General features: G+C 39.3%; 1 protein-coding gene across 1 annotated transcript in view; it reads left to right on the forward strand.

The window, feature by feature from the left end:
- Myo3a (myosin IIIA) overlaps positions 1–15,190 on the forward strand; it is a 207,223-nt gene that overhangs the window by 55,359 nt on the left and 136,674 nt on the right. Inside the window, exons 6-8 of the mRNA XM_005354744.2 lie at positions 2,494–2,639; positions 4,875–4,940; positions 8,599–8,754. Of these exons, the coding sequence (XP_005354801.1) occupies positions 2,494–2,639; positions 4,875–4,940; positions 8,599–8,754 (368 nt within the window). The remainder of the gene's footprint in view (positions 1–2,493; positions 2,640–4,874; positions 4,941–8,598; positions 8,755–15,190) is intronic.

Genomic DNA, 15,190 nt, shown 5'->3' on the forward strand with positions numbered 1-15,190 from the left:
CACACACACACACACACACACACACACACACACACACACACACTAAATAATGCTTAAAATAGTGGTTATTTTAAGTATTTGTCCTCATTCCCATAAATAACTGTAGTTCTTAGTCCTTATCAAGGAACTTTCTCTTGCAACAGATAGGGAGACCATTACAGAAAACCATACCAATCAAAATGCATAGTTAAGGAGTCCAGACCCTTTGGATACATCTACTAAAACACTCCTGCATCTAAGGCTCAAAGATTATTGCAGATGACTGGGTGGAAAGATTATAAGAGCCAGAGGTGCAGTCGGAGACTACTTATTTGTTCCTAGCTTCCCAGACTCAAAGTAATCACGCAAAAACTGTTTTAATTAAATCACTCTTGGCTTATTAGCTTTAGCTTATCATTGGATAGCTCTTACTTCTTAAATTAACCCATTTCTATTAATCTGTGTATTGTCATATGGCTGTGGCTTACTGGCAAGGTTCTGGCACATCTGTATCCTGTGGGTGGCTACATGACTTATTTACACTGCCTTCTTTCTCCAAGCATTCAGTTTAGTTTCACAGCCTAGCTATATTCTGCTAAGCCACTGGCTGAAACAGCTTTATTCATCAATCAATAAAAGCAACACATACACAGAAGAACTTCCCATACCACAGAGGAACAGGGATTTTGCTGTGAGATTGTGCCTCTAGTAATTTCAGAACCTCCACCCAATGTCTCACCAGCATGACTGCCTAACATGAGCTGAACAAGGATAACAATAGACATGCAAAAGTGGATGGCAGGGCCTCCACAAGCGCTCAAACCCACACAAAGAACTGCAGGCAAATAAGGAATGCTGGGAGCAGGAGAAACAGTCTTACCCAGAAAGAGCACAGCAATTGGTTATCTAAAACCCTAAACACATTCATACATGTAACATTTTGCAGACTGAGGTTGTATTTATATATTTAGGAATATATGTGTATATGCATATACATATGTGCATGTAACAATAGTTAACAGAAAAATAGGGCCATGAATCTAAAAGAGAACAAGGAAAGTTATATGGGACTGTTTGGAGGTGGGGAGGGAAGGGGAAAATGATGTAATTATACTATAATCTCAAAAATAAAAGAAATAATAATAATGAATGTTTTACACCATGTGAAGCTGAATTTCCCTTTTGTAATCATTAATGCTAACAATTAGTATTTGTATTAGTGTTTTCAGTCTGTGAGTTGTGACCCCTTTCAGGACTGTAAACAGAGACTGCATGTTCATTTCTCAGCTATCCAGATGTGAATAATCACGCAAAAACTGTATTAATTACAACACTGTTTGGCTGATGGCTCAGGCATACTTCTAGCTAGTTCTTACACCTTAAATTAACCAATTTCTATAAATCTATATATCACCGTGAGGTTGTGCCATACTGGTAAGGTTCCAGTACCTTTCTCCTTCGGCAGCTACATGGTGTCTCCTTGACTCTGCCTGCTCTTTCTACATCACTGTTCAGATTTCCCACCTGGCTTTATTCTGCTTGCCATAGACCAAAGCATCTTCTTTATTAACCAATGGTAATAAAACACATTCACAAGATATGGAGGGAAGCGCTACATCAGGGAATGACAGATCAGATATTCTGCATACCAGATATTTGCATTACAATCTATAACAGTAACAAAATTACAATTATGAAGTAGCAATGAAATGATTTTATGGTTGAGGGTCAGCACAACATGAGAAAATGTATTAAGGGATCATAGCATTAGCAAGGTTGAGAGCCACTGATTTATAGGCTTCTTACACATTTAGAAGTTATGAAGGAAATTTTATTACAATATTGCAAAACCATTCTCCTCCACTTATTCTTTTGACTGTCACATTTGGTTAGTAGCAGTTGACTGCAATTTGAAAATCTAGTGTGATTCCATAAGCCATTGTACCTTTCCATTGGTGTTTATTTTTATTGAGTTGACTTTTTTCTTATTAATGGTTTAAGCCATTTGCATTCTTCCAAATTTTTCTCATTCATCCCAGGGTGCTTTTGCATTCTAATTGCCAGGAAGGTTAAAGGCTATTTAATTAAACTGCCCTCAAGTTGATTTCCCTTGATTCCTTCACTTTCAGTTCTCTGGGATCTATTTTTCTTTGCTGCTGGGTGGCTGCCGCCTACCCTCTTCAGCTGTTTATTAAACAAATATCTGACAGTCATTAGCTGTGTGTTTGATCCCATTCCACGCAGGACACCATTTTTTCTTCTTTCTGATATAGTTTCTAAACTATTTCTTTTCATGGGCCCTTTCTTCATACATTCGCAAACCTGCTATTTTATTATCTATGCTCAGAATAAAAATATTATTATTTATATGATTCCTTTTCCTTCTAAATTATTGCTTTTTATCTTTAACTGTCTTTCAACTTAACCAGTTTAATCACTTGGACTTTTCTCTGAACATTTTGCTGCTTGCTTGTTGAAACCTTGACACTTTCCTTTTCTGCTTTTGTCTTCTAGGTGATTGCATGTGAACAGCAATTAGATACCACTTATGATGCTAGATGTGACACATGGTCCCTGGGTATCACAGCTATTGAACTTGGTGATGGAGACCCTCCACTGGCTGAGCTGCATCCCATGAGAGCACTCTTCAAAATACCAAGGTCAGGTAACCAGCAGGTTCAAGATTTGTGACCTATTTTCTTTCTTTTTCTTGTGACTGACTTCTCATCATGGAAATACTCAGAAGTGTTCTGCAAAATTTAAAGACAAAGCCCCATGTAACCTAAGCTGTCTTTGAATTCACTATATAGCTAAAGCTGACCTTAAATTTCAGATCTTCTTGCTTTATCTCCATTGGTGGGCTTACAGATATACACTACGATGGCCACCTTAAAGGTGTAGCCTTAGCTACCCTTGAACTAACCATCTGGTCTTTTTATCTTCAATATATTCCTGCCAGCTTGTACCACTACAGTTGGCTAATTTCTCTATTATTTTAAGTATATGTTGATAAGTTCTAGATGTCTCAGAAAACCAATATGAAAAAACTGTCCATCTTAAATATAGGTGAGCTATTCTTAAAGATCGTAAAGATTTTTTCTGATTCCTTAATTCTAAGGAAAACACACACATAGAGCTTGTATTGTCAGGGGTATAAAGAGCGTGGTACATGATAGTCGATAATTATGCACTCTATTAATCAAAGGTTGTGATTTCAACATGTGAAGCCATACCAGGAGTAGGAGGTGGGGCACTGAATGCTGTAGTCCTAAGGAAATAATGCCGCCATGCTTGTTCATTCTCAAGGGGATCCCTTTGGAATTGTTTATGTATAATTAAATGTTTCTAGCAACACACATTACAAGTTGTTTATTACTTTGGAATTTCCTGTGTAGTAACTCTGAATTATGATATTTACATCATTCTGTTTTTTCAATATCCACTATCTCAAGTTTTATAAAACGTGCTGCTTTTTTGGCATGGGGTAGAAACAAATTAGAAGAACGAGAAAATCCTCTGTATACAAGCTTAAAACATTTCATTAAAATTTCAAATATAACAGAAATACGTTTTTTCTAACTTCTGTAGTCATTCAGCATATAAGGTGAAACTATATATGCCCAAGGCCACTTTAATTTTATTATAAACCACCCAGTTTAACTCCATGTTGTCATCTTGGTAATAAGAATACAAACAGGAAGAATGGTAACCACTGATCTGTCGTGCCAGGGTGACACTTAGTCTACCGAGTGTTCTGCAAAGTGCTTCATGCTAATTGTTTCCTATTATTTCTGCTGCTAGTGTGGCTTTAAAATGGAACCCTGAGAACACTGGTTGAAGAAATGTATTGAAAGGGGGAATCTGAAAGCCTACAGTTTTGGGTATTGTGAAATTATCAAACCTCACTATACACAAAGCAATTCAGTATAGCTCGCCACAGAAATTATCAGTGGACAAGAAACAAAATAAAATTATTGACTGAAGAAAAGCAATCTTTTAAAAGTGCAGTTCAGCAATCTTGGTCCTTGGGACTGAAAGGCGCATTGATGTGATCCCGTTACGTGCATAGCTGAGGTTGGCGTTAATGAGCCTGTACCGACTATACATTAATTTCATTACAAGCTGTTTAAGGAGCAATGCAGGACTGAAGACAAAGTGTTTTCATCCCCTGATGGAAACAAAGAGCTGTTAGAATTAACATAAAGCGGCACTTTAGCAAATTTAGCCATCATGGTTGATCAATGTTGCTTGATTACGGAGTCACGGCAGCCTCACTGTCAAGTGCTGCTCCTTTGTGTGCACAGATGCACCAAAAAGAAAAGATTTGTTCAGCTTAAAAGACAAAAGGAATTAATAGCAAAATCTTTTAAGTGGCATTCAGAGCTCTATCGCTAATGGTATTTTCCAGTTCTTTGCTTTTGTCACATCCAAACTCATGCTTTCTGCCATGTTTCTAGAAACAAAGGAACAGCTCCAAGAGGTATTCTTCCCTTCTTGCTGCAGCTTGCTACCTGTCCCAGTCCTCTGTGCACCAGGGTTGTTCCTCGGGGATTTCTGTAGAACTCAGAGAGAAAACTCTTTCCCCTAGTGTTTGATAAATATTGGCATTTTCTCCTAGGGATTTCAGGTAAAAGCCAGATGAGTCTTTAGGAAAAAATAATAAGCATAGCAGGAAAATGGGTTATACATTAAATGCTTTCAGAGAAACTAGGAAGCTGTCGTTTTATATAAAGAATGATTAATAGCTAATTATCTTTCTTGGAAATGGGAAAGGGGGCAATCTTTGATGGTACAGGCAGAACCTGGGACCACAGTAATTCCTTGATCTCAGGCTGCTTTTCATATTTTATCACCTGATCAATGTCCAACTTCCAACCTTGATTCTTATTTTCCAGGAATCCTCCCCCTAAACTAAGGAAGCCGGAGCTATGGTCAGCAGAGTTCAATGACTTCATTAGCAAGTGAGTAGCAATAGAGTCTGAAATAAAACTGAAGCAATACCAGCCTCTGTGGCTTTGAATGATGTGAACGGAGGCCATTGGTATCTGAATCCTCCTCTTATTTCTTAACTGTTAAGCAGCTCCAAGGGTCTCCAGAAGTCTCTACCATTTCCTTAGAGAGAGAGAGAGAGAGAGAGAGAGAGAGAGAGAGAGAGAGAGAGAGAGGAGAGGAAAAGAGAGAGGAGAAAACAGAAAGAAAGAGAGAAAGAAAGGGAGAGAGAGAAAGAGACAGAGACAGAAAAAGGAGAGAGGGAGGGAGGGGAAAACAGAAAGAAAAAGAGAGAGGGAAAGAAAGGAAGAGAGAGGGGGGATCTTTATTATCTGCTAAGGGTTCAAGGAATTTACTCCTGCTTAAATAATGATCTCTGGGTCAAGTTCATTCACCTCTCTGTAATCAGGCTTCCAAGGACCCTTTATCATCCAGAAACACATTCATTTGTCCAATGCCTTTGTAACATTGCCCTCTGCTTCTCCCACCTGCTCATGTCTACTACTTATGAAGTCAGTTATTTAACCCTTCATTTGTCTGCATCACTGACTCTTACTGTACAGCCAGGGATATTTGATTCTAATCAGTGCATCTGAAGATCCTGTTTATCAAAATCTTATGCATTTGAAATTTGGAAAACAATGTCATTTGATAGCTATTTAAAAGAAGTGATTTGTCTCTACACAGTTACAAGTGGATCAGCCATTTAGAAAAATTACACCCACTGACGTTTTCCATGATTTTTATGGTTCTTACCTTAAAGAAAGAAGGTAAGCAATGACTCCTTGTTGTGAATGGGAGGAAGGATGATGATCTGATGTGCTAATCCACTCTGCAAATGCAGCCAGGGCACATGACTGTTGCTGGAGTTCCTGCCAATAAATCCATGTATTCTTCGAAAGATGAGAGACTTAAACTGCAAGCTTGTACAATCACTCTGGAAATCACTATGGCAGTTTCTCAGAAAATTGGGAATCAACCTACCTCAGGACCCAGCAATACCACTCTTGGGCATATTCCCAAAGGATGTTCAATCATACCACAAGGACCTCTGTTCAATTATGTTCATAGCAGTATTTTTTTGTAAAAACCAGAACCTGGAAACAGCTTAGATACCCCTTAACCGAAAAATGGATAAAGGGACCCTAAGAAAAACATATATAGATTTACCTAGAAAGGAGAATAGACAAGATCGCCTGACAAAATTAGGGGGGGGAAGTGAGGGCAGAAGGGGAAGAGGAAGGGAGAATAGGATTGGGGAGGAGAACTTGAGGGAATGGAATAGTCGAAATGGAGGAAGGAAAGAGATACTTTAATTAAGGGAGTTCTTATAGGGTTAGCAAGAAACCTGACACTAGAGAAATTCCCAGGAATACACAGATGACTCCAGCTAAGGCCCTAAGCAATAGAGGAGAGGATGCCCAAACTGACCTTGCCCTATACTCAGACTAATAAATACCTTAAATATCACCATAGAACCTTCATCCAGCAACCGACGGAAACAGAGGCTGAGACACACATCAGAGAACTAGACTGAACTCCCAAAGTTCAGTTTAAGAGTGGGAGGAGTGAGAATATGAGCAAAGAAGTCAAGACCATGAGGGGGTCACCCACTAAAACAGCTTACCTGAGCTAATGGGAGCTCACCAACTCTGGCTGGACAAGAAAAAAACCAGCATAAGATCAAACTAGACCCTCTGAATGTGGGTGACAGTTGTATGGTTGATAATTTTTAGAAGTTTCCATGCCCAAGGTACCATAAGCATTTGCTCTGCATGCCATCCTATCATTCCTCAAGTCTCTGGGGAAGCCACTGATATGGCTGATATGTCCCACAGCGATCACCTGTCTTCAAGTGTCTTTGATTCAGATGTTCGGTGGATCTCGGCTTGACTGACTCATTTCTCAGTTTCTGCCTGAGACTCACTTCCCATCTTCCCCAGGTGATTAGTATTCCATCCTGTGTGCTGTTCTGTTCCTCTCCCAGTCACCACTTCCACTTTTATCGGGCTTACCGTTTCTGTTGTCCTTCTGTCTAGCTGGACAATAAGCAGCCTAGAACACCGTCGCCTTCCCTGTCACTGCTACTTTTGAGTCTAGCAGAGCCAGATAGGCACCGGCTATTTGGCAAAGCCAAGCTTGAATAAAATAATCTGTCACTATTCTTAGTACATACGCAAAAGTGCTATAGATGTAAAAACTGTTTCTCTCTGTTAAATCAAATGAAGCCGAAGAGCACTTGTGATAGTTTCTAGACAGCACCAACCTCATTCCATAGCATATTTTAGCATCCCTAGGGAAGGCTTTTGGTTAGCCCAATGAAATAAGTTGTCAAATTATCAACCTGGGAGAGAATCAATGACACTGATTACTGATGGCACTGACTGAGACAAGGATTGGGTGGCAGTTGCTGCTCCACCTCCCCTTTGCTGTCACCCCCTCCTTCTCCTCTTCAAACTCTTGCTCCCCCTTTCTCTTCCTCCTCTTCCTTTCCTTCTTGTTTTGAGGCACTGCAGTTGAATTTAGGGCCTCATGTGTCCTAAGAAAATGCTCCTCCACTGAACTACATTCCCCAGTCCTTTTTGTACTGTATTTTTTGTTTGTATGTTTTAATTTGAGATAGTGTTTGAGTTACCCAGTATGGTCTTCAACTCTGTAGCCTGACTGAAGTCCTATGATTTTGATCCTATACCATCAGACCCAGCTTCTGTTTGCTCGTTTTTTCTTATTGATTTATTTTGATATCCACAAATAATGGTCCAATTTTTCACCATGGAGATACTATATGTCAGGGTCAAGAGATTTTAGAGCACATTGAGCCATTCATGTGGTGCTTGTATCCTTCATGAACAGTACGCTTTCAGTAAAATGCATCCTACCTTGACAAGCGCGAGAAAGTCACACTGACCTGGAATCTTCTCTACCAAATAATCAAGGGATTTTAGCCCTCAGTGACCACTAAAAACTGGTCAAATCCTTCTTACAAATATTTGAAGACAGCTGCCAAGGCTGAATAAACATTCCATGTTTATTCAAATGCTTTTTTGTGTGTGTGATACCATCGCAGGCAAGAGCATTTAACTAGCCTTATCCTTCCTCATGAATATTCCATGGTTGATCCTGTCCACAGGTGTATTATTTACTCATTGAAATATCTGCCACATGACTTCCTGAAATACCTACTGGCATGAAATCTAAGAAAATTTAATTTTCTTAGCAGCTTAAGTTTCTATTGAGTTACCAGAAATCTATTGATTAAAAAGTCTTAAATCCATGGTGAAATGAAACTTAAGAGTTTATGTTAATTTTATATAAACATTAAAGATTCCAATCTTGAATGACCTGGAAAGGAGACTTTGAAATGGAGACAGAGTTTGATTATCACTATGCGTTGCTGGGAAATGAACTAAAGTGGTATTGGATAACCTGTGGCATCACTACAGTATGATCCCTTACAGACATGGGCATTGTTGTAAACATGTATCACATTGCCATCTCATGTTTTTGAGATGTGTTTTGAATTGGATTTGTGAGAAGCATCAAGTCTGAATAGAAGTTTTTAAAAATCTGAATGATAATTTCAAAACTCTAACTTATTTAATAGTAATATATTCCTTTTTGCCAATACAGATGCCTGACCAAAGATTATGAAAAGCGTCCGACAGTGTCGGACCTTCTGAAGCATCAATTCATTACTCAGATCAAGGGCAAAGATGCAATGCTGCAAAAACAACTAATGGAATTCATTGAAGTTCATCAGTCCTTGGGAAGCACAGAGAAGGCCAGGTAACTAAGCCGTATCTCAGGTTTCAAAAGCAAAGTGTCTTAAGATTCCATAAAGGTTTGCTTTGCAATAGTTGCTACAATAAAAGAACTCATACGTTCTCAGCATGACTTGAATTTAATGGGATATTTGCATGGAAAGCAAATGACACTTGTGGAGTCCAGGTCCCATCCCCCTTACTGTTGAAAATTCTGGCAGCATTTTTAAATGACTTTATCAGAACAAAAATCATAATTTATAACAGATAAATGGTGCTAGCATATATGTTGGTATTGCTTTCATTTACTTCCTGTTTTCTGCAAACTTGGGTATCTTAGATGGGAAGGAGAATGTTGGGAAATGGGATGGATATGGAAAGTGTCTGTCATCAGCCAACACCTGACTTAACAAATCACCCAAAGCTTGTTCAACTGTTCTGACTGTTCATGTGTGCAATGAACACGTCTGAGATAGAGTCCCCAAACACTGGGGAACAGTTTTTACAACTGTTAAATTTGTCAGTGTTAAATGCATACTAAATTACGAAAAACCTGAGTTATATCTAAGTTTTACAACTGAATATAATGTTTAAAAATATTCAGTTACCTCAGCTAACGGGCATAGATAAAAGTCACTCATGCATAACTTGTGCTCTTCAAAACAATGCAAGTCAAGTAATAAGGAAAAACAACTTAGTGAAATATATAGGAGCCGGGATGAAAGCAAAGGGGCTGGCTTAGACATAGAGTAAATATTATTTGAAGTATAATTTACATTCTTTAGGAGATATAACTCAGCATTTAGTTAAATGACAACAGTTTTAAAATTAGATATCCTTTTGTGGTATTAATCGCTAGCATATTATTTTTAATTTTTCGTATTTATATAATAATCAAAATTGCTTCAGTATTTTGTTTGGCGACCTCTGTATGCTCATGTTGATTAATAATGATGTGTATAAATCATTATTCTGCACATTTCGTGGAAGCAAAGGGGACTACGTATGAGGTTTTGTTTATTCATACATAGTTGTTGCTAGCCCCCGAATGCTACCTATCTTTGTGGCACTATGTTAACTGTCCCTCTTGACCCTTAGATGCAGTTGAAGGTAGCAAATCAGACAACTTTGAGACAAATGTCAAAGGATCAACAAATGAAAGATAAACTTGGTCAGCCATTTGGCGCTACAGTGGCTCGTCTAGGCTTTCAACTATTTATCAGGTGTGGGACTTTATGCTATATAAAGTCACACCGATAGGATTTTAATTTTACAAAACAGAACAATGAGCTAAGAAAGCAGGAAAATCAATAGGAAGTAATAAAAGCCTCCTTCAATGAGACGTAACTGATGACTCCATTTTACTTTCTATTTCCTAGGCAAGCTAATTCTTCTCTAGAGGCTTTGACATTCATAGTGGGGCTCAGTCACCTTGTGGAACACTTGCTGTCCTCGTTAGCTGATGGAACTTTACAATGCTATTCTAGTAGTTCTTACAACTACTGTTTGGTTCTGTTTGGTTCCCTTCTCCATGTGAATGTCTCAGGAAACTTCAAACTCAACATCTCAAAACTTGAACCTTTGAAACGCCATCCCACATTCCTTCCTTGTCCCCATAGTGACACTGCCCTCATCTATTATGACAACCCAGGGTTATCTCAATAGACCCCTGTTCTCTCCTTCCACTTTCTGTTTTCAGTCAAAAGCATGGTGCAGTTCTGGCAACAGATTTGAACAGGAAGACCTGATGGACTCTCCAGTAGACAGATAGGACATGCACATAAATAGCCATTATGCAAATTAGCAAGTTACAGCTCCATAAAAGAGATCTAAGTTAGGTGTTTAATAAGTCCAAAAGATGCAGGCAGTTTTTTTTTTTTTTTCCTGGCAGAGACAGGAGAGCTTAGAGTAGGTACTACAAGGGATAAACTGGCTTGGTCTTGAAAAAATGAACTTCATAAGAACTGCCCACAAGAAACCATATACTTATGCTCTGATGCTCTGAGATAGGATTCGAGGGCTGCAGAGACCAGACAGCACTGACATTTGGAGAGGATGGACCTGCATCTTTCACAGCAGAAGGCTGTGGCCTATCCCAGCGCACAAATCTTGTGTGCGTGTCCTGCTAGGCAGCAGTCTTTCCTTGGTTCCAAAAGTGAATATCGCCTACCCCAAGACAGATTTTGCTGTGATTTCACAGGCATCTTTCTTGTTAACTGTAAGGGTGTTTTTTTTTCTTCTTGTGTTTCTTCCTGACCTTAAGTTATTGCGATTTCTGGAGGCAGGGGAACTCAGTCCCGCTATGTCTATCTAACATCTGTATTTAAGTGTCTTTGGCTGAGACTTGACCTCTTACCTACCATCTCTGTAAAATGTGGTGGCTGCAACCCTTGTAGATGTCCAATTCTCATTGCAGACACTTGTGTCCCAGGCCCTGGCTTTGGCCATGCTGGCATCCCCTCCTCTATTAAGATTCATAGCAGTCAAACTAGGCACCCAGAGAGTCATGTTTATCTTTACCCAGCTACAGTGGGTATTATTCTATGACTTCGAAAATGAGTTAAGAACTATGGGTATCTCAAATTAGCAAAGATTTAAGAAAATACAAGCTTGAGATCAAAATAGCCCAGAGCAAGCTTTTATTCAGCTAGGAATCTGTCAACTTTATTGCTATGACTAGATCTAGTACCTAGTCTAGAACAATAAAAGACAAGATAAACAGGTTCACAGAAAGGCAATACTGGTATTAACAAAGGCTGGTGTTAAATACTAAGTGTTAAGAGGATAATAAATTACCGTTGGTCCTCATGTATAGCAGGCTGTGAAGAGAAGTTAGCAACTAGTGTATGCATATTTTGGGACTAGAAAACTCTCCATTTATATATACATATATGGTATAGGTGTGGGTTTTCTTAAATTGTTTGGAGTTAAGCAGTTGCATAAAGTTCTCTTGGAGAGATCCTATGAGTTTCTCTACTCCTAAGCAACACTAGATAAAGGAATTGGAACAGGCAGGGAGAGGAGACATCTGACAGGAACCTGAAAAGCTGTGAGCACTGTAATTCAAAGATTCCTCAACTGACTGCCGAGCATTCCCACCATCTGCATCTATGTAGATCACTGTTACAGGAAACTGAGTGCAGGGGACTTAAGCTCACACAACAGATGCCACAGTGCGGAGGCATTGAATGCAGATGGCCAGTGCCTTGAGATCTCTGTCTGAGTCCACAACACCGTTTGAATTTCCAAACAATCATCATATAAGCTTAGGTTTTTATTTCTGGAAAGTGGGTTTTCATGTGGTTCCCTCGTTTGAGATCAAGAGAAAGTGCATCCTGCTCAAGTCACACTTCAGCATGACCTCACAGTCTGGTGCTTTTTATGAGCGTCTGCATTCTTTACCAGGACATTCACAGGGAATCAATTATGGGGGTCTTCACAGGCAACAAAGTCCTTGGACATGCAACTCACTTATGTAATAAAAAATCTATGTACCAACTCCTATATATTTAAATGAACTCTATGTTCTAATACATATAAATATTAACTAGTGGTTGTTATAATATATCCATTAAGAAATGATTACATGGAAAACAAGTTCTGTGCAAATGCCATTTTTCAAAATATTTTCAATTTGGATTGATTGAATCTATGAATTCAAAACCTGTGTCTATAAAGAGCCATATATTTGTGGGGGTTACATATACATGGTACACATGATGCATTATATATAAAACAAGCTATACATGTAATGTATCACCTAGGCTGTCCAACTGTAACGTTGGTGGTATTTCCAAACCATGGATGGTAGTGTAATGCCTTGTGTTTATTCACATAGGGTAGAAGGTAGTTGTGTATTCTGTTAGGGCATGATGAATTTAACATGCCAAGTATCAATATAGAGCAGGCAGTCTAATATAAGTAGTCTGTACTTTGAGGAAGGAGATTCACATTGGAGATGACTGAGTCACTTGTTAAAGTGTTTGATGGCATAGCATTGAATGAGCTTACTGAGTGGGTGTCAGTGAAGACTGGAGGTGGTATTCTTGGAGAAACCCATGCTTGGAGACAAGAAGATGAACCAGAGCTGGGAAATGGAGGAGTGTGTTTTTCGGAGGAGAACCTAAGAGAAATTTGGTCTCTCACAAATCATGAAAGTCTTAATAGAAGAGAAAAGTTGCCTTTGCCAATAGTGACAAACATGAAGTTTTCTAATGATTCTGGCAAGGCACCACTTCATCAGAATGGGGAGAAACAAAGGAAAATAATGAGATAAAGATACAGGAATGTGGACTTGCTTAGAAGAGAGCTATCGAGGGATGAGAAGGAGGAGAAGCTGGGAAGAAGAGGATCCAAAGAGAAAGCTTTTATAAGTAGAGGTCCTGGAGCACTGGATGCTGATGGAAGGACTGGGCTAGCCAAACCCAGGGGAGGAGATGGTCAGAAGGACGGGGCTAGCCAAACCCAGGAGATGAGATGGTCAGAGCAGGACAGGGCTAGCCAAACCCAAGAGAGGGGATGGTCAGAAGAACTGAGCAGGCCAAACCCAGGAGAGGAGATGGTCAGAGCAGGACTGGGCAAACCCAGGAGAGGGGATGGTTAGAGCAGGGAGTTGAGGAAGCAAGCACACAGCTAAAGACTTGGCCATACTCAACGTAGGGCAAGTCCCTCCATTGGAACCAGAAAGATGTAAACAGTAACTTTACAAAAACAATGAGATAATTAATTTCTTGGTTGTAATTTTCAATGAAATATGAACTACGGTCAATCTGGGGGTTCCAGTTTTCATGCTTTTTATACGTACCTTTCCAACCACATCCTCCCTTCAGCCCAGATACAAGTTTGATGAACATATATTTATCTCTTCATACCAGATGGAAGTTCATCTGTGAAGAAGTATTAGGTCTCTGTGAATGGAGAGGGCAGTTAAAACTTTAGTAGAGAGTGGGCAATTATACTATCCATTACTCTGCTTGTCAGGTTGCTCTAGAGATCCAGCTAGGCTGGTGTTTGTTCTTTTCCACCAATACACTGAAGCCAAAGGAAGCAGAGGAGTGAAAAAGCAGTCTTCCAGGGCACCGCGGCGGGAGTCTGAGTCCCATTGGCACTAACAGTTGTCTCTGTTACTGAAATGTAAAGATGGATAAAGAAACCAACACAAAAGCGTTGATGAGATTTCTGTTTGACAAGGATTGCTCTTCTACCCCAGTGGCTCCCAGATCACCTTAGATGATAGAAGTTGCTATTTACATGAGTATTTTTAACCAAACTGAAAGCAAACAAAGCTGTTCCTTTACAGTCATGCCGCTAAATAGTAAAGATGAAATTTAACTTCAGGGCATCAGGGGTTATTTCATTTTTCAGTGTGTAAAACTGAAATACACATGGAACTATAATAACACCCCTGAGGGTGTATGTGACCTTTGACAGCACGAAGGAATTATTTATAGTCTGGAGCCATGTCTCTCCAGTATTACAGAGTAAATGGGAAGTAAGGTCTGGTTCGCAAGATGTACTTTTCACAAGAGGATGGAAGTCTTACAGAAGGAGTTTGGCTCTGCTTCCTCTGAGCCTTAAAGAAAACAAACATTTAATAAAGTAACAAGAATGTCAACCAGTTCTATGAAACAAGGTCTAGAAAAAAAAAGATATTAAAAGTATAAAATCATCCTGAAATATACAGTTACATTCTACTTGAGTATTTAAATTGTTCAAGAAAAAAGAATTTTTAAAAAAAATGAAAATGAGTTGTCTTCAGTATTCCCATAATGAACATTTACTATAAGTAAAATACTCACCTATTTTCCCAAGAAATATATTTTGGTCACTCACCATACACAATAATTTGCTCAAGGAGGATGTGGGATTATCAGTCAGAAATTGTAACAAAACAACTCTGTTGGTAGGGCTTAAGTGCCTATGGGAAGCCTCAAACAATGTATATAATACATGAGATAATAAACACACTAATTTTTAATAGATTTTTATTGAGTTCTACATTTAAAAGAAAAAATAGCAGTAAGAAGGACTGAGTGTCCTACAGGTGGGGAGCATGATGCCAGTGTTAAAAGTGGTCAGGCTGGACCTTTTCTCCTAGGGTGGTATATGTCATATGACTCTGTCTGGGCAGCAGAAAGTCATAGCAGAGCCACTGATGCAAGAGTGTCCTGAGTGTTAGAGTCGTTGCAGAGTGGAGCCACAGGGCTACAGTACAGTGCTTAGGGAAACTGTTAAGATTGAAGATAGATAACTTTTTTTTGTATTTTTTTAAATTTATTTATTTATTAAAGATTTCTGTCTCTTCCCCGCCACCACCTCCCATTTCCCTCCCCTCTCCCAATCAAGTCCCCCTCCCTCATCAGCCCAAGGAACGATCAGGGTTCCTTGCGCTGTGGGGAGTCCAAGGACCACCCACCTTGATCCAGGTCTAGCAAGTTGAGCATCCAAACTGCCTAGGCTCC

This window comes from Microtus ochrogaster, chromosome 16, assembly GCF_000317375.1.
Source record: "Microtus ochrogaster isolate Prairie Vole_2 chromosome 16, MicOch1.0, whole genome shotgun sequence".
NCBI lineage: Eukaryota > Metazoa > Chordata > Mammalia > Rodentia > Cricetidae > Microtus > Microtus ochrogaster.